The 27,865-nt window shown below is 32.0% G+C and overlaps 1 protein-coding gene across 1 annotated transcript in view; it reads right to left on the bottom strand.

Moving 5' to 3' along the window:
* LOC143245132 (MAM and LDL-receptor class A domain-containing protein 1-like) overlaps window positions 1-27,865 on the bottom strand; it is a 209,706-nt gene that overhangs the window by 44,434 nt on the left and 137,407 nt on the right. The window contains exons 66-74 of the mRNA XM_076491067.1: window positions 26,610-26,746; window positions 24,213-24,336; window positions 19,946-20,089; window positions 18,274-18,423; window positions 17,511-17,699; window positions 16,254-16,400; window positions 15,120-15,391; window positions 13,665-13,893; window positions 382-9,517 (exon numbers count right to left, since the gene is read on the bottom strand). Of these exons, the coding sequence (XP_076347182.1) occupies window positions 382-9,517; window positions 13,665-13,893; window positions 15,120-15,391; window positions 16,254-16,400; window positions 17,511-17,699; window positions 18,274-18,423; window positions 19,946-20,089; window positions 24,213-24,336; window positions 26,610-26,746 (10,528 nt within the window). The remainder of the gene's footprint in view (window positions 1-381; window positions 9,518-13,664; window positions 13,894-15,119; window positions 15,392-16,253; window positions 16,401-17,510; window positions 17,700-18,273; window positions 18,424-19,945; window positions 20,090-24,212; window positions 24,337-26,609; window positions 26,747-27,865) is intronic.

Raw genomic sequence — 27,865 nt, 5'->3', positions numbered from 1 at the left:
ATAACCAAAATTTGTAAATAACCTACACAAACTCTGTAATCAATTATTCCATTTATACTTAACACTATTTTTTTAATTTCCACAAAATCTTGAAGGCAGATTTTTATTTTAAGTGTTTAAGCTAGTTAGCTAAGGAGGAGGAGAAAACATATTAATAATATATTTTAAATGTTATAATTTAAAAATTATTTTGGGTAAAAAGTAATCTTAAAAAATAAATTAAAATGTTTATCAATGTACTTTTTCGTAATTTTAAAAGTACAGTAGTAAAAGACTAGCAGTATCACAATTTGTGATCAAACTTTCTGTGACTTATTACACAAAATAACTATTAAATTCCAAAAACTTAAAAATTATAACAAAATATTCACCTGTACATACCTACAATCACTGGTGAAACTAATGTCATCAATAGCTATTGCATCTCCTCTGTCAGGACCTACTCTGCCTTCAATAATGATTTGAAAATCTCTGGTTTCATTAAATACCACCTCTGCCCTCATCCAGTAATCTCCTAGAGCATGATCATGTTGCCACAGAGGAGTTAAGTTTCCATTAGATGTTGTTCGAGTATAGACAGTAAACTGGTTAACAAGTTTCCCATACATGTAAGGATAGAATCTCATAGTACATGTTGAACTGGCAGAGAAAACTGGGGAAAGGAGCCATGCTTTTTTGTTGAACATGTTCAAACCTCCTGAAGAAACTGAAATATATTTACCATTAAGATTTGAGAGTGTATGGTCAAATGTTGGTCCTGTCTGATAAGAAAGTCTATCTCTGAAAATTCCTTTGTTTTCCTGCCAGTCTAGATCATCTTCTATTGAATTTTTACCCTGTTTAAAAATTCCTAGGTCATCTTCGAAGTTAACTTGAATGTAATTTTCCCCAATACAGTTGACTTCATCACTTCCATCTGCACAGTCATCAGTCAAATCACAAATCTGATTCACATCAATACAGATATTTGTCGTCCTACATAAAAACTTTGTTACTGAGCATTTTTCAGGTTCCGAGGATGGATATGGAAAAGCACAGTCCAAAAATTCTAGATCATCTACTGCAAAAGAGCCCCTCATGAACTGATTCTGACTTCGAGAAAAAGACAAAAAGAAAGGATATCTTCTACGACCTAACCCCATTTCAAAAATAGTCCATGCCTTGGTTTTAAGACCTTCCATCCAGACATCTAATGATGAGACATCTGTGCTGTTCAAAGATAATAAAACTTTGCCAGGCTTTTCTTGAATGAAGTACCAAAAAACAAATTTACAAGTTGAAGTTGAAGAACTAAAGTCTGGGCTTCTCACTTGGGCTGGTGCTTCAGACCCAATAGCCGAGTATTTACTCCACATCAGTAAGTAATATCCATCTGAACTGTTTGTTGTTTTGTCTGTTAAAGGATAATAAACAGCCACATCTTTTATGGAATTTGTGTATGTGACATTCCAGAAAACACTAGAAGTGACATCATTAGAAAGGTACCATCCACACCAGTTTCCATTTTCAAAAGTGCATGATGCTGGACAAGTTCGTTCATCCTTTCCAAATGGACAGTCCCACATAAAATTACACACTTTTTCTAAATTTATACATGAATTATCTCCACAGGCAAACAGACCTTTTTCTTCACACACCCCAGGAGGCTGAACTGTTGGAATGGGTGTTGTTTTGATCATGTAAATTGGAACACACTGTGGTGTAAATGAAATATCATCAATGGCAATGTCACCCTTAGGACCTTTTCCTCGCACTCCTTCAATTACAACTTGGAAATCATGTCTGCTATACAAAATGACTTGTTGTCGTCTCCACTGATCACCTTGGGAATTGCTAATTGTTAAAAGATGAGTCAGCTCTTTTGAGCTAATACGACGAATATATACTATCAAGTCACTGATATGTTCTCCATACATATGAAACCAAAACCTCATAAGACATTTTTGAGAAGTATCAGCTTTGAATACTGTGCTTGATATTCTTGCAATGTCACCATTCTTTTGCTCAGAGGCACGAATATACAAGTAATGACCTGAAGCATTTCCATATGTATGGTCTCGAGCAGGACCTGTGTCCTCTGACAAGGTCATCCCTGAGAACCACTCCCACTGAAAGTTTGTATCCTCAGTCTCCAGACTCCAGTTACAAAATCCTTCTTCAAAATTACATCTTTCAGGATACTTTCCACATTCATCCAAAGATTCATCAGACCAATCAGGACAATCCTTGCTAAAATCACATTTTAAAGTTTCATTAATACATGCTCCATTCTCACATTTGAATTCATTTTCTTTACACACACGGGCTTCTGGTGGTGCACATCCAACAAAAATCACATCATCAATGGCTAGGTCAGCTTTGCTTGATGTATGGATACCTATAAATTCAACCCACCAACCTTTTTCTCTGAATCCTGTACTAACAGCTGTAGAAATCCACCTCCTACCTTCGTCAGTAAAATGACGCCACAACAAAACAGGTGTTGCATCTTTTCCTGGCACCAAAAACAGTTTTAATGCTGAGTCATGATTTTGAACATTTGTAATATAATATGAAAAAGTGATAGTACATGTAGCAGATGCTTTCTGGAAAAATGGTGATTTCAGTACTGCTTCATTTAATATAAGCCCTTCATTATTGTGGTTAACATACATGTAATAACCAGAGCCTGATTTATCTTTTTCTGGACCTGGGGTTGAAGAAGTACCTTTCTGACGTTTCCAAGAATAACGACCTCTGCTGATGTCTTTCCATCCACACTGAAAATTGGTGTCTGAATCAAAGGCACAAGAGCCACAGTAATGTTCATCTGAACCATCTTTGCATTGTGCTACAAAATCACATTCTTGATCACTCCGAATGCATTCCCCACTACCACATTCAAATTCATCTTTTACACAAGGTCTTGGGCTTGTAGGTATAACAGTTGTTGTCCTCATTTGGGGGAGAGTAATATTTAACTCCATGCACCCTTCAGAAAAAGACACATCATCTATTACCCAGTAGCCCTTTCGATCACTACCAACTGATGCTTCAATAATAACTTCAAATGGATCATCTAAGTGACTCAGATCAACTGTTGCCTTCTCAAAATACTGACCCAAAGGAATGGAACTTGACCATTCTGTGTTCCATGTGCCAAGTTCATCTTGTCTACTAAAAACACTTAAAGAGCCTGTTCCTTTGTACTCATGATAATTTGTGGATGAAAATTTGGTACTGTAGGTGTAAAAAAATCTAAAATTGCATTTTTTTCCATTTCTAATAATCACTGGGCTAATAATACGGCCAAACTGACCTTCTGCTTTATATCCAAAATTGAACAAGAGATAATGCCCATAGACTGAATTTGATGTATGGTCTCGATATGGTTTGTCTTCATAACTATACCTATCAATATTTCCAGAAGTTCTTTGCCAAGTATAATTTGCACTGGAATCTCTCTTCCATCCACACCAGTTGTACTCAAAATCACAACGGCCTACATAATCCTCACAATTGCTATCCTCCATTATAGCTTCTTCAGAATAATCACTACAATCATCATTAAAATCACACATAAGATCAGAGGAGATACAATGTCCATTATTACACAAAAAGTCATATTCTGAACAGACAAAATGGTCTTCTTTACGATAAATGTCACAACTTTCAAAATTTATGTCATCAATTGCAATTCCACCTTTTGAAGATGAGGTTTTACCTTTTAGAATAACCATGAAATGAGTATTTACACGACCAATGACAACTGCAACACGATGCCACTGAGGACCTTGGTCCCCACTAAGAAATAAAACTCTGGTGTTTTGCAGGTGATTAGAAGCTCTGTAGAAAACTTCAATTACATCACTATCAGAGCCAGTCATGTACAGCCACAATACCATTGTACAAGTTGAAGATGCTTGATTCAGTAATGGACTATCTATGTAAGCTTCTATGCCATAGAAAGAACTATAATCTGTCTTCAGCTGTATATAATGGCCCATGTCCTCTGAAAGATAAGTGTGATCAAAGAAAGGTGGATAAGGAGATGTTTTGGCTTCTCGACGAGTCCATTTGTTCCAACTGCTTTTTATTTCCCATTGACATAAATCTTTTTCAAAATCACAAGCAGTTCCACAGGTATCTTCATCTGTTCCATCATCACAATCCGGAAAGAAGTCACATATTTGTTCAGCAGAAATGTGAGTTTGTTCATTATCACATGAGATTGTAGGTGGTTCAGGAATTATGGGATTGCAAGATGATTCAGACACAGTGATGTCATCTAAAGCTATTAGCTGATTGGAGAAATCAAATTGTGCTTCAAAGTACACTCGATAACTTTCGGTTTCGTTTTCAGACTCAGTGTGGTTCACCTGAACTTGAGCATTGATCCATTTCCCAATTCCACGTTCTAAAGAAAGAACTAGTAGTGTTTTGACATCATCTCTAATACAAGATGAAGATTGTATGGCTAACTTTGGTAATTTTGTACCATTCATATAATACCAGAAATTAATGCAGCGGTTTTCTACTTTTCCAAAGCATGGAGAATCAAGCCTTGCTGAGCGAGGATCATAGAGCATATTTACTTGTGCAACCAGATACACACCAAAGGCATTTTTAAATGTATGATCACTATCAGGTCCCCAACGGAAAAACTCTCCTGATGCTCTTATCCACTGAACACTAGCATTCTTATTGCTGGACCATGTGCAAAGATCTTCTTCAAAGTTGCAGCAGCCTGTACAAGGACAATTTGTTTTTATAGAAATGTCATCTATTGCCAAGGTACCCAAATCTAATTTTTTTCCAGCTACAGCTTCAAATACAAAATGAAAAGGAATAAGGGGAACAGAATCTATGTTTACTTCAGAAATATGCCATTCTTTACTCTCAGGTTCAGTTTCACTCCACAGGATCACACTATTGTCTCCATATTTGATAAGCACATTCAGAGACCCCACATCAGACCCTGAGAGAAAATACCAGAACCGCAAGCACTTTTTATCAAGGTTAAGAAGCTTTGTGTCAATTCGAGCCTTCTGACCTTCTTGTATATTCTCACTACTATTGATAAAAAATACTCGACCATATTTGGTTCTAAGTGTATGATCAAAGTCTGGACCATTTTTTAGATCAGCTGCTTTGCCAACAGACCAAAGAAAATCAGCTTCAGGGTCAAAGTTGAAATTACATACATCTTGCTCCACATCACAAAATTCTCGAGGAGGACAGAATCCTTCTTGTAGAGAAAAATCATCCAAAGACACAGATGTTTGTGACCCTAAAGATTTAAATGCTAAGTAAGAATCTGTTTTAATGGTTAAATGTAACTGCTCATACAGCCACGAAGGACCTTGATTTCCTTTTCGAGTCCATAATTCCCATGTTTTCTTGCTGTCATCAGCATTAGTAAGAAAGAATATTAAACTGGAATAACTTCCAGAACCATACATGTAATACCAAAATTCAAAGCAATAATCTTTTTGGCTAAGTAGCAATGTATTTTTAGAGATCAATATAGCATACACATACCCATTTGTAGCAGCATTATTAAGAGTTAGATAATGTCCACTAACAGCACCAGTTGTGTGATCAAACCCAGGTCTAGTGAGGTTCCTGTATGTGTGTCCTTGTGCAATTTCCCATAAGTATTTACTGGATGGATTATCATTATGCCATAAGCACATATCTATCTCAAAACTGCAATCAAAATGTGAAGGTGTTGGAGTAGGAAGAGGTGTTCCAACAGTACTAGATGTGGTAGTCATTCCGCACCTATGGGCCATAAGACTAATGTCATCAACAGCAATGCCTCTGTCAGTAACACTGTCCTGATTGGCAAAAGATGTTGCTACAACAGCAATATTGAAAAAGTCAAAATTATCTATCTTGTGCACATCAACTTCTTCACTGATCCACCCTGGTTCAGCAGTATAAATCGATTTTACAGGCCTCCACCCTACATCAATTGTCAACTGTTTAATAGATAAAGATATATTTTTGGGATTCACCATATAAAACCAAAATGATATACACCACTCTTTACTGTCCTCTATATCTTCACTCATTAGAAATGCAACATCACTTTTGTTAGCTCCTGTAAATGAAGTGTACATATAATGGCCTTGAATACTAAATGTTGTATGATCAACCAATGGACCACTGCCAAAATTTTGATCAAGACCAGTACGGCGAATCCAGTCAAGAGATGAAAATGTAGAATCTTGAATCCAACCACATGTATCCTTTTCAAAATCACAAGCACCTGGATTTGAACATGGGCCACTCAATATCTTAATGTCATCTACAGCAGTGTAACCTGTTCCCCTGTCACTCTGAGCTTCAATGGCAATATAATAGGATGTTAGTGGTTTCAAAGAGACCATTCCTCTTTTCCAAATTGCATGATGATGGCCCACTTTTTTCCAGATAGGGATCAAATTTTCTAGTCTTTTTACATCAGATGTGCGTTGATAAATGGCTAGTGTTCCAACATCAACACCAAACATTATGTACCACATTTCAAAACATCGCTCACCAACACTATTAAAATATAAAGACGTCAGCCTGGCTAAGTCACCAAATCTTTTCTTTGGATGATAAATATAATGGCCATATTCTGTGTTCATTGTGTGATCAGTTTTGGGCTTTTCTTCTGTAAAATTTGAACTGCCATTGCTTCTAATCCAGCCTGTTAAGCCTTCATAAGTATGATTCCAGCCACAAAAGTCCACTTCAAAATCACAGGTAGTTACACGTGGACATAATCCATCAGACAAGGTAAAATCATCCACAGCAATGTCACCCTGATCTCCTACCTCTGTAGAAGATTTCACAGCAATTCTATAATCTGATGACATCTGAATAAAAACTTCTCCATGTAACCACTTATTACCCTGTGAATGAGCCCTTTTCCAAACAATTGATGTCTTCCCCTTGAAAAGAATCTCAATATACAGATACCCAATATGTCTACCATACATATGATACCAAAATGAAAAACATTCACCATCAGGATTGTTTTCAGACATAAGAGGACTTATCAATCTAGCAACATCATTTTGTTTCCTCCCTTTTTGATCAATGTACATATAATATCCACTTCCTGTCGTATGATCTGTTGTTGGTCCTGTGAAATTAGAGCTAGTTATACTACTGTGTCTTTTCCATTGGAAATTAGAATCCTTATCATGTTCCCACCAACACAGCCCATTATTAAAGGTTTCATCATCAAAATTACAGTTAGCAGCTAATCGTTTAGGGTCACAGTTTAGAAAACTTATGTCATCGATTGCCAAATCTTCTGCTGTTTGATATATTTTAAATGGAACATTGACTGTAAACCTCAGCTGTGCATCACGTGAACCTGAAGGAATTCTCACACTAGCTTCTTTCCATTCATTTCCTTGGTCTCCATATTTTTTCCACAAACTTTTAAAATCCTGATTTTTTAAATACCTATGTTCCAATAATAAAATTTCCTCTTTATTTCCATACATATGATACCAAAATTTAACTTCACAATGAGTGGATGCAGGAGGCAGCAATGGGCTTTCTAGCTTTGCTGTTGACAGAAATATGCCAGAAGATTTCTTAACATAAACATAATGACCATCTGAAGAATTTGTAGTGTGATCTTTTTTAGGGCCAGTTCCAGATGAAGCAGAATCCCTGGCCCAAGAGTACAATCCAGAACTTTTATCTTTCCAACCACAGAGATCTTTTTCAAAGTCACACGGTCCACATCCAGCCTCATCTGAGCCATCTTTACAATCTAATGAGAAGTCACAATAGCTTGATTTTGGAATACAAGGACCAACATCACATTTAAATTCAGTTTCTCTACAAGGATAAACAGTTGGTCTAGGGGTTGAAGGTGGTGGTGGTAGGTCCCCATCATATGAAATACAATTCTGACTGAGAGAAATATCATCAATTGCTAACTGTGTAGAAGAATACTTGTCTCCCACACCTTCAAAAAAGAAACGAAATGGTTTTTCAGAGTTTACAGTAAGAGCCACTCTTTCCCAGACCTGTCCCACGTTTACATCCATTGTCCATAAGAGCTTTGGAGAATAGCTTTTATTTTCAAACTCCATATACACATTTAGGGGTCCTAATGTTTCAAACTTACTATACATGTAATAATAGAAACGAAGGGTACAAAAGCTGTTCTTCTTTACTTTGTAATTTGGACTGTAGAAATATGCCTTATCTCCCTCGGTACTACTGTATGAGGCTGTTAAAAGTAGAAATTTTCCAACTTTATCCAAAGCTTTAGTGTGATCATTCAAAGGGCCTGACTCACCAGTGCCACGAGATGTTCTTGACGAATACTTTGACCATTTATATGACCATTTTGAGTGTTCTTCGTACCAAAGGCAACCAGAATCATCTTCAAAAGTACAAGGAGGAGGAAATTCTTTACAAACCTGGAATGACTCATCATACCCATCTGCACAGTCATCTGTTAAATCACACAATTGATCTTTTTTTACACAGGCTTTGGTATCAGGGCACTGAATTTCATTTTCACCACAACTTTCACTGGCAGATGGAAGAGCACAGTTTTCAAAAGAGATGTCATCAACAGCAACTTCTGTAGAAGAGTGCTGTTTACGTCCATGAAATTCCAAATTGAATTCTGAACTTACTCGTCCTATATAAACCTTTGCTTCATACCACATTTTTTCTTTCCCACTAGGAATTTCCCATAAACTCCCAGTACTAGCTCCAAATTGTTTTTTTATTCTCAAACTTCCATAATTAGATCCCACAATGTAATACCAAAATTTCATTACACATGTTGATGCTGCCAATTTGAGACGTCTCACTCCATCTGGACTTCGCAATACTGCTTCTTTACCATAAGTACTCTTAGATTCAAGATACATGTACCACCCCAAAGAAGTATTTGTGGTATGATCTTCAAAGGGAAGACCACCTTTGTTATCTATATTACCTTGTTGCCTGGACCATATGTATGAAGAACCAGTACCAAAGTTTTCCCAGCCACACTGGCTAAGTTCAAAGTCACAAGATCCACAGTTTTGTTCATCTTCTTTACTGAAAATACAATCAATCTTAAAGTCACACACATTTGACAATGGCACAATGCTATTACCTTCCTTGCAATCAAATGTATCTGGTGGTGGTTTAGTGCAGACATTATCTGTTACTTCAATGTCATCAAGAGCAATGTCACTGAGCATTCCTTTAGTGGTCCCCTTAAAAATGATCTGGTACTCTTCATTGATTTCTAGGTTACTAAGATCTAAGTTAAGCTTTATATTAAACCATTCTGGGCCTTGATGTCCTTCTCGTTTCCACAAAATAAAAATTTTTGACTGGTTAGCCATGAAAGTAAAAGATTGGGTACCTACTTCAAGAGAGCCCATTTCACTACCATTCATATATACCCAGAATGATAAGCATCGATCAGAAGCAAGGCTTAAAAATTCCGACTCCAGTATTCCCACTTGATTTCTTTTCCCGTCAGGATTTGCAGCATGTAAGTAAATATACGTTCCTAAACAAATATGTTTAATAAAATTAATCACATATATTTGTATTGTTCATTATCAATATGAGTTTCCTCAAATAAATTGGTAAATGTATGCATATATTATTAACCATAAAAATTAACTTTTTGCCTTCCAACTAAAAACAGAACATTACACTGAAAAATGAATAAAGATAAAAGATATAAGCTGGTTAAAAAACATTGAAAACAAAATGTCCATCTTTAGATCACAAAGACCTTTTTATAAGACAAATGGCTTTATTATATTTTTGGGTAGTATGCCAAGATTTTGAAATCTGGCTTTGAGACTTGGACCTGTTTATTCTAACTTTAATCAGCAGTTCAAATTTTCTGATTATAGTTTTTATATTTATAGAAATAGTTTTGTCAATTAGAGCTAACATAAAAGTTCATCTGTTAGGGGTATAATGCTGTTTTTTTGTGTTTCATAGTCTTTGAAAATTTGTTTCTTGTAAAATAATGTGGATATTCATTGTTCAAACAGAGTGATATTAATTCAGAGATACAAATGGCTCTTTTTCATTCCAATAATTGCATCTTTCTTGGAAACTTTGGAATGATGGGAGTTGAAGTTAAGATAAAGAGGTTTTCTAATTAATTTGTGAAACAGGATAGTCTTTATATTACTGTTGATCCTTAAAATAAAGTGAAGAAAATCTATATTCCTTTTGTCCTTCAAGTGATTCAGAGTGAACTAGATTTTGAGGTCTATAAAATTTAGAAAGTCTAAAAGTTTGATTCAAGAAGAAAGGTTATGGTTCTATACCCCAAATACGTCATCAATATACCAAAGCCAAGGATCAGAATCAGTGTTGATATTTTGATGCCACTTTGAGTACCATTATTTCAAAAATGGACATAAATATTACAGAAAAAATAACATAGACCCTATTACCCACTGTAACACCACTTAGCTGAAGATAGTTTTTTTATAAAAACAAAATTATCCATGAAATGTACAATTTCTCCAACAATATTCATTGTCAATCTGTACCCTTTCAAACTGTTTATGTAATTTGACATAGATTCACAAACTGCACTGATACCATCTTCTGTCTGTATAGATTGGTACTTTGGTACAGATGTATGTTTTCCAGTACAGAGAGTACTAATATATTCATCATCATGTGAGATACATTCTTGATTCATGATAGCAGGTCTTGTAAATTAGTTAAGTGTGCTGGAACATAATTCAGTAATAGTATTAAAATTGTATGAATAAGCCAAGACAAGTTTTCCATAGCATTACCATTTGCTGAGACAATTGGTCATATTGGCATGTGCAGTTTATGTTCTTTTGATACACTTGTACAACTCTGTAATTTGGTTATTAGAGGATTTAAATTCATCTAAAAGCTTCTTAAGGAGGTCACTAGTTTATGTAGGTTCATAAATAATCTCATTAGTTTTTGTCTCAATTTGTTTGGTGGTATAACTGTTGAGTATTTAAAATTTATTCTCATATTTTATATTTATAAATGTGTCTTATTGTAACTACAAAACCTTTACCTTTGTTTGATTCTAGAATGATGATGTTAATTATTCTTTTTTACATTTTTAAGGTATAATGATTCTTGGAGATGTAAGTTTGGCTATGCTTAATGATTTCTGTGTCTTTTTAAAATGTTCATGATTTTTTTTCCTCACACATCCGTGATTTTCACTTCACTATCTTTATTAGCCAAAAGAAATTGTCAGTTGTTGGTATCATGTGGGTGTTAACACATTTGGTGTTGCATGATTTAGTGTACCTGCAGCTGAAGAAATTTGAGAAATGGAATTAATATTTCAATCAATGATATCAGTTTCACTGCTGGCTGTAGTACAGGATGAGTTTGTAATATTTTGTTGTATATTATAGCCACTTTCACTGCTGTTTGAAATAAGTAGAAGCTAGTCATTTCTCTATTTTCCTAGAAACTATTTCATCATATAGAATAAAAAGTTTGTTAAAGAATGACACAAACAGGTCAAAACTTGGGTGTTTTTCAAAATAATTTGGTCAAACAAAAGAGATAAAAACATTAAAATATTTAAAATATGTATCCATCTTAATGAATATTAAGCAGTATTTCTTATCTTGAACGATGAAAAGAAAAGTTGAACAAGATAAATGAATAAATTCTGAGCTTGTTAAAATAAAATTGGGAAGTTTAAAAAATGATAAGACTCCTGGACCAGATCCCCTGGGTTTTATAGAAAGTCAAGAATTGAATGTGTGAACCATTTGCCACAATGTTTTGTAAGTCATTGAATAATGGACAAATACCAACATATTGGAAATTAGCTAATGTCGCTCCTATCTTCAAGGGAGGTAACAGAAATTGTCTCAGTAATTATAGGCCTCTTAATCTTACATCAGTTGTGGGAAAAGTTATGGAAAGTCTGATAAAAGATACTTTGCAAAAGTTATTTAACAAAGTTTAGAATTTTATTAGATTATCAACGTGGTTTCCCTTAGGAATACTCTTGTCTTACAAATCTTTTGATTTGCTTTAAAAATGTTACTGCATATAGAGATGAGGGCAAAGGCATAGATTTGGTGTATCTGAATTTTCAGAAAGCATTTGACAAAGTGCCATATAAAAGGCTTGTGTGAGATAAGTTAACTAACTGGATAGAAGAGTGCTCAATGAAAAAAGTAGAGGGTTGTTATAAATGTAGTTCAATCAAACTGGACTAATGTTACAAATGGTGTACCTCAGAGTTCAGTCTTAGGACCATTGCTTTGTTTGATTTACATTAATGACAAATGAAGGAATGGTCAATATGTTACTTAAATTTGCTGATGATATTAAGGTCTTGGATGTTGCTGGCTGCAAGAAAGATGCTTCTGCTTTACAAAAGGATTCAGATCGTTTAGTGAATTGAACAAACAAGTGGCAGATGTGTTTTAATTATGATAAATGCAAAATATTGCATATTGGTTATCATAATTTGAATTATAAGTATAATATAAATGGAAATAACTTTAAAAATATAAGAAAGAAAACAACCTTGGTGTAATGGTTGATCAATCTCTCAAGCTTTCCAAGCAGTGTGCTGTTACTAGTGGAAGGGAAAATAGCATTTTTAGTTTTAACTTGTTGTTTCTACAAAAATTTTGAATACTACTAGTCTGAAGAAGTTATAATTTCATTGTATAGGTCACTGGTTAGGCCACATTTGGAATACTGTGCTCAGTCTTGGACTACTTGCCTTAGGTAAGACAAGGGATTGTTGGAAAGGATTCAGAGGAGAGTTACTAAAATGGTACCTAGGATGGAGGGGCTGTCATATGAGGAGAGGTTAAGATCCTTAAAATTAATTTCTTTTGAAAAAGAATAGTTAGAGGAGATCTGATGGAAGTGTTTAAGACAATAAAAGAAATTGGTAATGTTGGTCCATCAACATTTTTCATACTTAACAGTGAGAATTACAGAACTAGGGGACACAAATATAAATTTAGGCAAGGTAGAAGCCATTTTCACCTAAAATAACTTCATTTTTCATACAGGGTAGTTGACCTATGGAATGGGTTTCCTTCAGATGTTGTGGAGGCAGTAAATTTGAGTGAGTTTAAAAGAAAACTTGATAGATATATAAATGATAAGGGCTGGCTTTATTTTTTTTAAATAGTTTTAGTTTGTCTTAGAAGATGGGAAAGCTGAAATGGAGCAATGGGTCTCTTGTTGTCCCTAAACATTATGTTGTGTTAAACAATAGATAAGAAAACTGAATGTTTTGAAATTTTCAGAGGACTATACCAAGCATAAAATACGAGTGAATTAAGATTGAAAACCATGAAGTATGTTTAAGATAAAAACAAAATACAATAATATTATCAACAACGATGATACTGTGCTTGTAACATAAAATCTGAAAAATGAGGAAGTTATTTTCAAATACTTTGACTTTAAAACAAAGCCATAAAATTTGATATTGGTGAGTTTTTTCATCTTTCACTATCCATATGGTTTGCCTGTTATAATGCTCAAAGCAAAGAACTGGACAAAGAAATATGAGAAAAACAACAATTTTGTACACAAAATAAATAGAAAACCACAAAAATATTTAATTGAAGTAAATGCAATACTGATAGTGTTTTTTGTTTACTTTTGTTTTGGAACCACAAGCAATTTACATATCTAACCTTCAAGATTTTCAAAAGTATGGTCTGTTGTTGGTCCTGTGTTTTCTGTTGGAGTGGGACCTTGATTCCTCAGCCACTGTAAGTCTTTTGTTTCTACATTCATCCAGGTACATAGGTCTTTTTCAAAGTCACAACTTCCTGGTGATGGACATTCTCCATCTGTTAACATGAGGTCATCAAGTGCAATATCTCCTTGTTCCCCATGGCCTGTAACAGCTTCAAAGACAATCTAGAACACACAAAATGTTGATATTGTTACACAAAAATACATAATATTTCCTGTATCAGGAACTGATATAAAAACAAAACCAAAAAGAAAGAAAGTTTTGTATCTTTATAGTTGTACTGTAACAGTACTACCACTTTTAACTCCAGATTGTTTTTCACATTATTCTTAGAGAAATTGCATAAGAAAATATCTGCAGTGAAATGTGGTATTTCTCATTACACCTCACATTATCTTTATTTAATTATCATAGACAAGATCTGGATCAGATCATTGTAAAATATAATTTATTTTACAAACTGATGAATTAAGTAAAAATGTATTGTTTTTTTGGTTTTTTTTTATTAACAGTTTACTAACACATTTCAATCAATTTGTTATTGAAATGTTTTCAAAATCAAGCACAGGATTTTGTTATCTAAATTAGCATTACAATTATCTTCTTTTTCATCAGTATGAGCTAATAAGGATAATCTATCGTTTTCTTAAAGTGAAAATAAAATTACAATAAACAACCGAAGGTAAATCTTTCAAGGCTAATCCAACAAAAAATGTACTTTTTTCATGCAGAGTTTTTGAATGCTATGTTTCATTACAACTTCAGTCCATATTATGTTAAACATATATTTATTTCTACATAAAAATAAATTTTTAGTAATGAGTAAATTCTGGAACCAAAATGTGCTTTTGAAAAGAGCCTTATTATGTATTGTAAATGTCACTTGAAGACTATATTCTACAGTTTAAAAACAGTGGAATGAGGCAAATGATCACCCTTTTCCACTCTGTAATCCAAACTATATGTAAAGTGAATCACTCGTATAACTATCATAATTTTTCTATTTCTCCCTTCTTAAAAAACAGGAAATTATTTTAATATGGATAGTTCCTTAAAACATATTCTTTAAAATACTACATTTCAAATATCATATAATTTTTATTTCTATACAACATTAGAAATAAATATATTAGCTTGAAAAGGGAAAGACAGGAACATCTACAACAATACGTTATAAATAAAAAAAGGAAACATTCTGGCATCCTCAAGATGAATGCATAAAAATTACTAAGAACAGAGAACTAAATCTACAAACAAAAATGCAATCTACTATTTACTATAACAAGGACAAAATCAAACTACTTCATGCAAATATTAAACAATAAAATATATTTAATACATAACTTGGCACTATTATAATATTGGTGTTTTAATTAAATACGTAACCTACATCATGAACAAATGGAGTAGTGACTGTGACTTGTCCAATCCGCCAAGAATTGGAATGCTGACCATTACGAGACCAAAGTGGATATGCTAATTCACCTTGGAGAGGTCGAATATAGATGCTCAATTTGTATATATCTTTCCCAAACATATGATACCAGAAATGCAAACAACCTCCTCTGTTTTCTGTACTTGGAATTTTGGGCATAACCAGGTAAGCCTTGTTGTTAAAAGGGTTTCTTCCTTTCTGTGATGGTTGCACCACCATATAGTGACCTGGCATGAATTAAACATATTTTACACTAATATTTCCATTGAAGAATTTACAAGTTAAAGTAAAAAGAACAATAAACTGTTTGAAGATTAAATCTACAGAGAGAGCTATCTGATGTTTTTTCAAGAGCTGCTACAAAAATAGTCATTCATAGATTAAAACGGAATAAGTTCTCTTGTGCCACCTTTTTCAGTTGGTTGTTTCTCAGTTTTTTCATAATAACATGTCATAAAATCAAGGTTAAAAAAAAACGTTTTTGCTTACTAATATTCAAAAATGTATTAAAAATAATTGCTTTTTCAATTTAGAATATTGCACTAATAGAAGCTGTTTATGATAAACTGATGATGGTTATACACTTTTGTTTCAACGTTATTCCTTCTAATGCATATAATCCTATCATAAAACTATGTTAATGTTGCCAAACATTTTTCTTTATTTAAGGTTTGTACTGTCAGACTTGTTTTTCAAATTATATCACACAGTATTCTACATATTTAATTAATTCTTTAAATAATAAGTTTGTACTCCTTATATCACACACAACAAAACAGTATTCTACATATTTCAAATAATAAGTAGCTTATGTCACACATTGTAAAAAATAAAATCCTAATTTTGTCCATTATGAATTTCTTTTCAAACAAACCTATTTATAGCAATTTTTTTCAGAGCTTTTTACTATCACCTTAAGAGAAATTTTGTTTGTTACTTTCTTCAAAATAAAGAAAGACAAATGGTAAACCTTCACTTTAAGTCTAACAAACTTGCATATTTTTTAATGTAACAGAATGTATTCACAAGCATATCTGAAAGCTTTGGCACATATACAAATGTATTAAAAAATAGCATATCTATACTTGCCTTCATTTGTTCCATAGGTATGATCCGAAGTAGGCCCTGTTCCTTTTGTCTGAGTTCTTCCTTGTATCCTCTGCCAGCAGATGTAGTCCGGGCATTCTGTACGGTAACCACAGATATCCTCTGTCTCAAAGTCACACAGCATGTTTTCTGAAAGGTATAAAAAAAAATAAATTAACATATGATTATAAAAGACAACAAACTTTTGCTATTCTATTGTTCATGTATGCACATATAAAACCAAAAATGTTGAGGATTTTTCTGTTTATGACATATTCATAGGGATTTTAGGTAAGTCCCAGAAACAATCAGAGATAAGTGAATCCCTCTTTATCTGCTCTCTCATACTACATTTAACACTGTGAGTTTTAATTTCATACAAGAAATGTTATTTTGAGTTGTTTAACTAAGATAGAGGGAATCATGTATTTCTGGCACAATGAAGAAGTTGCACCTGCAGGCAGAAATTGAGTAGATCAGTGGCTACATCTGAAAACTTTTGGCACTAAAAGTTAGCTAAGTTGAAAATTTGCTCTTTTACTGCAGAAATTTCCCCAATTTTGTTTTTTTTACTAAGAAGCAGAAATGCAGACTGAATTGGATATGCAATTCTAACAGCTTAGTTTTGTCATAATTGTAATTTCCTGCATATATATATATATATATATAGAGAGAGAGAGAGTAAAAGTTATATATTAGATTTTTCTCAGCACAATCATCAGAAAAACCTCAAATAACAAATACAAAGAAAAGAATGTAGTTGATACTAAAAAACCTCATAATACTGTCTAGTACAAGATAAAAATAATAAAAACAATTTTCATATAACAGAAGTTATTGTCAGTATAGTAATATCTAACAAATGCATATATATAATTTTAAAATATATATTAATCTACTTACAGATTTTTTATAAAGATTCAGATAACTTGTTTATTTTTGGTAAATTTTGTGCAAAATTACACACATGCTATCTGCTTTAATTCTGAAATGATAGGCTAGAGGAAAGCAAGCTAGTTAGCATCACCCACCACTAACTTGTGGGCTATTCTTGTCAGATTGAATAGTTATTTTGACCATCACTCAAATAATGCATCCAAGATCCCAGCATGCAGAATGCTATTTGTTTTAGTATTTCTGTGGTAACAGAATGCAAACCAAGGAACATCAATCCACAGCCTGTCAAGTAAAGGATTGGACTATGCTCAACCAATTTTAAATAGCTACTATATCCACATGTAAACAATTTTTTCAACTTACGTAATACAGGACATTCTCCTTGAAATAATGCTATATCATCTAGAGCAATATCTCCTACACCAGGCTCACTGCGTTTGGCTCTTAAGACAAGAGACATATTTGTTTGTTTCTGAATATTAAAAGACCCATAGTTCCACTCTCCTTCTCGGCTGTTCCTCTTGATCCATAATGGACCATAAACCAAACCTCCTGAAAATTAGAATATATTAATATTTTTAGTGTTAACTTTAAACTCAATATAATTTTGATAGAGCTAATAAATTACCATCTCCAATCATTTATAAAAATACATATGAATGGTCTTGTATTTTTTTAGCTCACAACATCTAACTCGTGGTTACACAAATGTACTTTAATATATTTCTGGCTTAAAATTTTGTCCAGGGATTAACCAAAGAGAAAAAGCTTTTGTAACAAAACTTGAGCTCACTTGCAAGTTATATGAACCAAAATTTACAAAAATATAGATTAAGTTTGTTTTTATTAAATCATAAATATAAAAACAAATCATTTACTACTTTAGGCCTTAGATTTTATACACTAACCACTTCATCAAGTTACCATAACATTAAGAAATTTATTCAAGTCTACAACCAAGTATGCCAGATGAGTTCATAAAGCTGAAAAGAAATAAATACACAAACACAAAGATATAAAAGGATTAAGAGTGTTAGCCTTAAATAACAATTTCAAAGGTTACACCAACTAAAACTCTAAATAATAAACTTTTAGTTTTCATAAATTAACACAGAATTAAACGTACCCACAATAGCATATAAGCTTAGGGATATTTTTGAAGTGCCTTTCATGTGATACCAAAACATTAAACAGTAGTTAGGAGAAGCCGGAATTGTTTCACTGATAAGATCTCCGGAAGTTATATTTGATGAAGGATCCAATAAAGCATATCGTCCTTAAGGAAATATAAAAACTAATTAAACAGCAGAATACTATCACCACAAGAATTAGTGTGAAGAGCATGTAACAAGTGTGGAATTTATCAATGACACTATATTGTGTACAGGGCTAAAATATTTCACTAATATTTTTATAGTATCACTTTTTCTGAAGTTAAAAACGTTTATACAATCATTAATTACCTTCATATTATTTAATTTACTGCAAATGATATGGATAAAAAGAAGTAATGATAATATTACTTAGCATGTGAATAACATGCTAGAGGAGTTTATCTCTGGTCAAAACAGATACTCTCTTCTTTAAAATTGTACAGTTCCCTTACAACAAGTTTAAAAGTGCATATTGCAGGTAGTGTTTAACTGTTACTAATTCCAAACCACTTTCACTTCATACCTAATTATTATCAATTATTGTGAATCACTTCTTATAATACTCAAAAGAAAATCAGAAACATAAAACAGTAAACATAAATATGTTATACACAGAATATCTTAAAACTATATGTATGCATCATAAATCACGACAAATGAAAGTCAGTATTTGAAATAAGTGGCTTCCAACTGTCTGAGACAACAAAAATTATTAACAGACAATTCCATAGGACAACCACAACATGGCTCAGTTCCAGCCATCTAGTCCATGTTGATACATTTAGTGTATTATACAAATCAATGTGTCTATGCTTGTCCATAGTGTAAAACTGATAAATAAATTAAAGTTATTATCAACTGTGTAATATATTACTGTTAAATATTAAATCATGTTTGATGGCGTAATAACCTTACTCAATTTATTAATCAAAATCCCAACAGTGTGAAACAGATGTTACCCACCTATTATTATTCTAATCAACCATAACAGGCCAAAGGTTGTTTGCCAGATAATCCAGTCTGTAAGTCTTACTTCAATTACTGAAAGTGTATAGTTACTGCTTATTGCAAACTGTGGTTACTCTTTTACAACAGCACAATTAGCAGCAGCTGCATCTGAAATAACTACCCTTCACTGAAAGTGAGATTGACAGTTTCTCTTATAACACACCCACCAATAGATATGACATCTGTTTGATAATACATATCTCAAATCCATTATGCCAGCCACTAAGACATGCATAGACAGTTTTACAAGGAAAAAAAAATTAATAAAGTTTATATGAAATACAATTACACATATTTTTTTTCAATGTTAACAGTGTATGTACACTGAATATCTTTTCAATCTTTTTTTTTTTTTAATACAAACATTATATGCTGAAAATCAGTTAACGAAAATATTCCTGACAAACAAACTTAGGTTATTATTTTCATATGTGTAATGTGTTACTGTTAAATACTAAGGTACTTTTGATGAAATTAAAAAAAATTACTCAAAATGTATGGTTGCATGTAGTAAAAACTTGTGAGTGTTTAATGTAACTTTATTTTATCAAGTTTTACTTGTTCTTTATCCTGCCCTATACAAGAAACAGTTATGTAATTGTTGCCACATCAGTAGTTCAGCATCTTCCTACCTACCTAAAGGAGTATCTTTGGTGTGATCAAAATATGGTCCATGCTGGTCTATGAAAGAAATACGACCCTGACGAATAATCCAGTCATTTCCAGTAATCCAGGAGCATGAAGTTCCACTTTCAAAGTCACAGTCCCATTTTGTTGGTGCTGCAATATAACAATATACGTTTAGATGCATAAAAGGAAACCAAAGAATAAACAAGCTAGAGAAACAATTATCTCATCAATCTTCTTAAGAAAAACACTTAAAACAATATTTCTAATTCTATAACTCAAAAATGATTACTGAAATAAAAAAGTTATTAAAACTATAACAGCAATTTCTTTTGTGTAATGCAGTACAACAGTTTTTGTGAAAAGTGTATTTTGAGTGTGGATACACAAGTTTGTCCACTCATGTAAGGCAGTTTCTCTCTTACAGTAATATACATTTGAACTATTTTCAGCCACCCTAGAAAACATCAGCATTGTGTTTATACCTTATCATTGCCTTTCTAACCAAGAGCTTTGTGTGTATTTCTTCACAGAATCTATTGAATAAAATCACACACAAGATATCTTTAGAGGATGTGAACTACTTTATTTCCATACTTAGTTGTTAAAAATCTGTATCAAACATGTTTTTTTATAATGGTTACAGAATGGTCATGGAGGAAGTCACCAGAGACATATACCCCAAAATACAATGCTAATTATCATAATATGTGCATCATATCAAGATCTTAAGGCTTTCAACAAACTCAAGCCTCCATAATACTTACTACTGTGCTCTAGACTTTTCTTTCAGTAAATTTCACTAAACAAGTATGAGTGTGTGTGTGTTTTCTTATAGCAGAGCCACATTGTCCTATCTGCTGAGTCCACTGAGGGGAACAAACCCCTAATTTAACGTTGTAAATCTGTAGACTTACCACTGTACCTGTGGGGACAAACAGATATGATAAACCTAGAAAGTTATTTGTCATTTATAATCCACTACCTGACTTAGTGACTGTACAGCTTCTATGTATCATGGACCTTAGTGGTTTTACTGGTAGCTTCAAGCTGCATATGTCAAGCTACCTATAGTACTTTTAAACACTTACACTAATCAAGTGTTTGTCAAACATTTGAATAGGTCTGGTATAAAATAATACACCAACCTCAGTAACATGCTGCAATTATAATTTTTAAGATTGTATTGAGCAAGTAGACAGAAAATGTGAAGTGCTTTCAAAAGGTATTACCTGATGAGGAAAGGTCCACATTTCAAAAATACTTAAGTTATAGAATTTCGTATTTGTGTTGAAAACTTATTTCTAGATCCTACCTGTTTCAATAGCATCTTTGGAAGAAAAACTTTTTTAATAAGAAACATACCAACATGTGAATAGTCGCTCAAAAAACAATCACATATACAAAATGTAAGAGGAATTAGACCATCACAAAGAGTAAAAACACAATAAAATTTTTTAAACGCTTAAAGTTAACCTTCAATACAAAGTCTTATAGATGCATTACTTTAAAAGTTTACTGGTTGCTATTTCTTTTTTCAAAGCTTTGTTTATACCATTTTCGTATTTTACAAAACTTCAATTGCATTTCTTATTTTTGTCACTCCATAGATGTTCAAGAGTTGAGTGTTAATTATTCAAATGAATTTTAATGTCTTATCATGCTAAGTCATGCAGTTTATGTTTGATATACAAGAATATTGAAATAGCAAATACAGCTTTTTAATAGAGATGACAAATATATTACAGTGCTCCATAATGCACATTTCAGAATCATGCAGTTTATTTCTTTTACACAAGAATACTAAAATAGGAACTACAGCTCTTTTAATAAAGATGACAAGTATATTAGAGTGTACTATAATACATGTTGCAGAATTCAGTAATTCATGTTTGACATGTAAGAATACGTAAAGAAGTTTGTTTTATATTTTTCTTATTTGTTTTTGTGAAATCTCATGGGTAGTTGTGACAAATCATCCTGTGGAATCAATGGTTAAGAAGAACTGCATTCCACCACTTTAACTTCACATCATTTGAGAAATGCCATTTTTACATGTGAAAAGTCAGTCATTGCAAAATTTCTCCTACTCTAAAGCTATATGACATAAATATAACTGAAAGATAGCAACAAGTTCACTTATAAATGTAGAGATATATTACCAATTTTTCACATGTCAAACATTTTAACCAAATTTGTATATTTACCAGTTGCTGAAAAGTATCTGAGTTTTAAGTTGGTCATCACTGCAACACACTTACTGTTTAGAAAGAACAAACCTTTAAATAACTGCTTCCTCAATTATGCTGTGCCTTTAACAGGGAAAAGTTGAATAATACTAGATAATAAAATTACAAATACAGAAATGCTAACAGGTTACAAGAAATAACAATGAATAAGTATAAGCCACTTTTCCAACATTTATTTCAGAACTTAAACTATAATTTTCACCACGTTCTCTTTCTCCTAAAACTAGGCCTTACCTGGTGATACTTAAAGTATCAGTACATTGCAGTGGTAAACTTTTGATAAAAAAATTTCAAAAACTGGAACTACTGAATAATTATTAAACTATACCAAATCTTTTGTTACTAGTTTTTTTATAATTTCAAGACATAAACTAAAAACGAAAATCTATATATGATAGAAGTGATAACTTCAAGACTGAATTTAGAATCTCCAATCTCCTACTCCTTAAGTTTATTTCAATTCATACTTCTCATTTGTTTATTTTAACTCCAAAGAGGCTCCTTTGGATGTCACTTATGAACAATAATTTTGTTAAAACATAAAGTGCCATTTACCACTGGTTTTTGTTGTGTACCTTTTACTATTTTACATTTTGTAAGTCTTCCCAATACAATTCACAACATAGTTACTTCTCACCTTTGGAAATTGGTTTATGATTAAAATTATAAAAAAAAAACTAATTTGAGTTTCACCCTTGATGGTGTTAATTGTTCATACATACAAATGAGAAAGGACATAGAAAACAATTTAAAGTATTAACTATTTCTATTACATGTGCTATGAGATTCCAGTATAACCTACAGAACCTTTGTCTCAAAGGCTCAAAATAAATTATAAATGTTTCACTATGTGCTTGGTGGAGGTATACCAATTCTGATACAATAAACAAAAATTTACTCTTCAAAATTCTAACAATGTAAAATAGATGTTAAAAACTTGTTATTATTTCAATACCTCTTTATGTATCTTGGAAATGATGTGACGTTTGGAAATGTTAGTAAAAAAACACAACATCTAAACTAATTTGGATGTACATAACACCCCCCCCCCTTGATTACAATTACTATTACCATTACCAAAAAAACATTAGATCTTGTTATTGAATGTCACCTCAAAAAGGCTGCATGCACATCACTACATTCACATATTACAGGAACAAATCCTCACAAATCTCTTAAGTCATTATCGGTTGGTCAATCATAATCATAAAGTGTGAATTTTAACTTTCAAAAAATTTCCACAGAATACAAAAAACAGCTAAAAACTTCTTTAAATGTAGATGTAGCCAAAGAGCTAGCATGCTGACTTGATTTATATAAACTTTCCTGGCTCTGCTGTTTACATTCCAAAATAATATTACAGGTTTAGTACCAAGTCCTTTTCATCTCCTCTACTGTTAATAATAACACTGCCAATGTAATTAATTTCCATTTTTAAAGAATTTTGGGGATACTTCAAAAATTATTGTGTATTACTGGAGTAAAAATACAGCTTTAATAAACACTTATCAATTTTATAAAGTTTACATAAAAGTAATGTTACACACAAATATTAAATACTTTATTTTTCTATAATCTAATTATTAATAAATTTAAAGTTGGGATAAAACTAAGCCATGAAATTTTTTCATGATAAACAAATTAACGTTAACATTCATTGGCACTTGTGTAAATGTTAATGTTAAAAACTAAAAAATCCACTTTTTAAGAAACAATGATTTTTGTAACGAGTCATAACAATGAAACTGTTTCAAGTCTCAAAAATATAATAAAATACTAAATAATTTACTGTACAGGACAAAACATAGTACAAGAAAACACATCAAAACATGTTGAGTGTATGAGACTGTTTCCAATCTCATCAGAGTATTTTCTTTTATCCTGTATAATAAGTTAAATAGTATCTCACTATATTTGAGACTTGGAACAGTATCATTTCTATAATTGTGTAAAAAAATTTTTGTTTATCAAAAAGCAAGTTCTTTTTAACATTAAACAAATTACTATTCAGTCTTAAGGTTACATACGGTATTTTGTTGGTGGCTCTGCTGTAATCACTGGATCATCACAAGATTTGTCAAAAATGCTAATGTCATCAATAGCAATAGATCCACTTTCACTTAAAAATCCAGGAGACCCAATAATCCAGATCTAATAACAGGAATAGGAAGACATGGTATCAAATGACAAGTCACATAAAATTTACTCAAGCCAACAGTCAACTCTGAACAATGGGTTATTTCATTACATACTAAAGAAAACAAAATCACCATGAGAAAAATTCCTTCATAAATACAGAAAACAATCACTTCCATGAGGGAAAAAGACATCTGCATCTTATACTCAAAAGCATTTTTTTATCTTATTTATGTTATAAGCACTAACCAATGTAAATGCCAGTGTTGTCATGTGTTGCTTGATTTCTCAAAATAGGAGTCATAAAAGCCAAAATGCATTTAACAGGATAGAATAGTTTGAATAAAGCTTGCCATTATGATTTTAGTGATGGGGTACAAGGAGGTGTAAGGGGAAGGGAGGTTCCATGAGACCTTATATGTGAAGTGAGTGTTTGTATAGTAAGCCTAAGGTAAAGATATGGTGTGAGATCACCTAGCCTAATGCCAAGTACATAAAATTTATCTTGAATGTCAAAATATCAATTCAATTTAAATTTAAATCATTTCTGAATTAAGCTATTTTATGTTATACCACCAAAATTTTTGAGATACTCTAAATTAAGAAATCAACAAATATTTTTTTCAGTTTTATTGTCTATACATTTCATTTTAAATTTTCAGTACACAGACTAACAATATTATCAGGTTACACTTTTGTTGCTAAGCGACATAACATAAAAACCACTGTTGGAACATTGTGTTATCAAAATACATTGACTTTTCTATACATATGAAAATGTTAATCTAACTGATTTTTACCCACAATTATATAGTGAGCATGCTACAATTTCATTTCATGAATGATCTTAATTTTCATTGGCTAACATAAAGAATTTACCAATATCTAATTGCCTCTCCACTGCACTTTTAGCCTCTTTGTTGGTCAAGCCTAATTTTGCAAATTTCATTTATTCATTTATTTCACTTAGCTATGAACATGAGATTATGGTAGACTATAGGGTGGAGATGGGAGTACTTTCCCATTTATTTTTGATGGACTTTCTTTGTATATGATTTGCAAAATTACACAACACACAATACATTATTTATCATGTCTTAAAATGAAAACAGGTGTTCAATCAAGAAAACTCAGTACACTAGCTCTGTTTCAGCAGCTCAGTGATGAAGGTTAAGAATAACAAAGTAGCATAATGTTACTTAATTAATTTGTGATACTTGGAAAGCATGCAACATCATTAGAGTGATAGCATAATGTTATTTATTTCATTTGTGATACTTGGAAAGCATGCAACATCATAAGCATAATAAAATTCACAAAAAAAACAAATTACTATGAGCAAGTAGGTTTACCTACCACAGAAGTTGCTTTTCAAGCTTTCAAAAGATGTTCAGTAATGGCATTTTAATTGCACGTTACTTGAGTAATTGTTATGAAATCAGAAACTGGATACCACAAAATTGTTGCAAGTGGTGTACTAAATCACTAGACACCAGAGAATAATGTAAAGAATCCATGAAATGTGTGTTTATATAATATTAAGTATTATATAATCATTAAGACTGAAGTATTGATAATTATGGCTCTTAATGAACAAAAGTTCCAAATCTTAAGAATGTAGTAAAATTTGCTGGAACTGTACAAGAATAATAATTATTAAATCATTTAAAAGAATTACATAAATGGTGAAAATAATAAACTAGCTTAAATAATGAGAAGAAATGGCTGAGGACACAATTCATAAACATATAAGGTACTTACAGAAAGACATTCTTAACAACTATGAACAAGTTATGATTAAATAAATGAGGCTGAATACCTTGCTTCTACACATTTATTTTTTCCAATAAAGCTCCCAACAATTTTATTGTCATTAGCAAAAAATTTTAAATTACATCTTTATGCAAAATCCGAGTTTTAATTTACAGGTAATTTTATAGACATGTTAAAAAAACCAATAAAGAGTAATATATAAAAATATATTAAGATTTTAACAAATTTTGGTGTGATATAAATAATTTTGGATTCCCATTTGCCTAATAATACAGATTTATAGCTAGTACTATAACATACTACATATGTATTTATGCCATTACTTAATGCAGTATAAATCTGTCTTTATGAATACCAGAGAAGCAAACAGACTAGAAACACAATGTACTATTTCTTCAAATGAAGAAGAAAAATATCAGTTTAATAGCAGTGTAGTAGCACGTGCTAATTGTAAAACATTAAAATAAGTTACAGCACTGAAAGGTAAATGTTTTGTAATAAGCAATATGGCTCACCCTGTATGACATTGGTAGATCTGAAACCAGTTTTTTAAAGAGTTTCCAGCCTTTTCCTTGAGAACCCTTTATTCCATCAACATCAAAAGCTGTTCCTTCAGGATATACTTTGTATCTGACTTTTATATCTCCAACAACTGAGATTGAGAAGAATAAATGGAAAAAAAATATAATTTAAATGTAACTGAATATGTTTTGTTTTGCAGTGTGAATGAGAGTTAATGAAAGTAACCATAGCATTCCACTGTTAATATCTTATACATATACAAATGTGTACATAGTAAATATATCAATATTTACCATAAGCATAGCAACCTACTACAGCAGGCAGTTTTTTTTTACTTAGACCTCTGTATACATTTTTGTTGGATAGAGGAAGTTTTACCATCACACAGTGAATACATAGTTCAAAGACTAGAATGTCTTTAGAGTTTCCAAAATGATTTCAGCAGGAATAAAAAAAAAAGAGTCATTGTCTTGAAGTGCACAAACTGTTGACTGATCATTGGAATTGGCAAATTAGTAAGTTCATAACTGTAATTTGCATCTAAGTGATATTCTAGACACATTATTGTTTATGAAGTTAAACCTGTTGTTAATTTTGTGGAACTTCCACACTTTTACAGATTGTAGAACTCATAGTCAAATAACCAAAATGCTTCTGTTATCATCAAGGTGAACTAAGCCAAGCATTACTTTTCTACTGAATAATCCACAACAGACACTGTTATAATACATAAAGGAAGTGACTAGTTTATGTAGCTATGCAAAATAGATGTATAAATGCTTAACATTTATTATTCACCTTATTTCCACGCATTTTCATTTACACTCATACAGTTCTGCAAAACATAATTAAATTTCAGTATTTCTATTTTCAAACAGAACTTATTCCTCTCAACTTAGTTTCAAAATGGAAGTACTACAGTTCTTCTGTTTTTTAATCAGAAAAATGAGATTTAATAGCACACAACATCCTATGTAAAACCTGACAAATGTTACAAATCACAAGAATTCTGTAGAACATTTTAATATAAATCAAACTCAAGTGAACATACATACAAAAATGTAAGCATGAATCATGTTTATACATTTTGCTCTTGGCCGTAATATTTATTTGAAAATACCACCTTTCCTAAAATTAAATTTATATTAGAAATATTATCCAAAATACAATTTTTTTTTAACTTTAGTAAGATACAAGGATGTATTTAATAATATTATAAACAATTAAGATTTGACTGGAGTTAGTCCTA

This window comes from Tachypleus tridentatus, chromosome 2, assembly GCF_004210375.1.
Source record: "Tachypleus tridentatus isolate NWPU-2018 chromosome 2, ASM421037v1, whole genome shotgun sequence".
In the NCBI taxonomy this organism is placed as follows: Eukaryota; Metazoa; Arthropoda; class Merostomata; order Xiphosura; family Limulidae; genus Tachypleus; species Tachypleus tridentatus.
The sequence above is the reverse complement of the archived record's forward strand: the minus strand, read 5'-3'. Positions and strand labels throughout refer to the sequence as shown.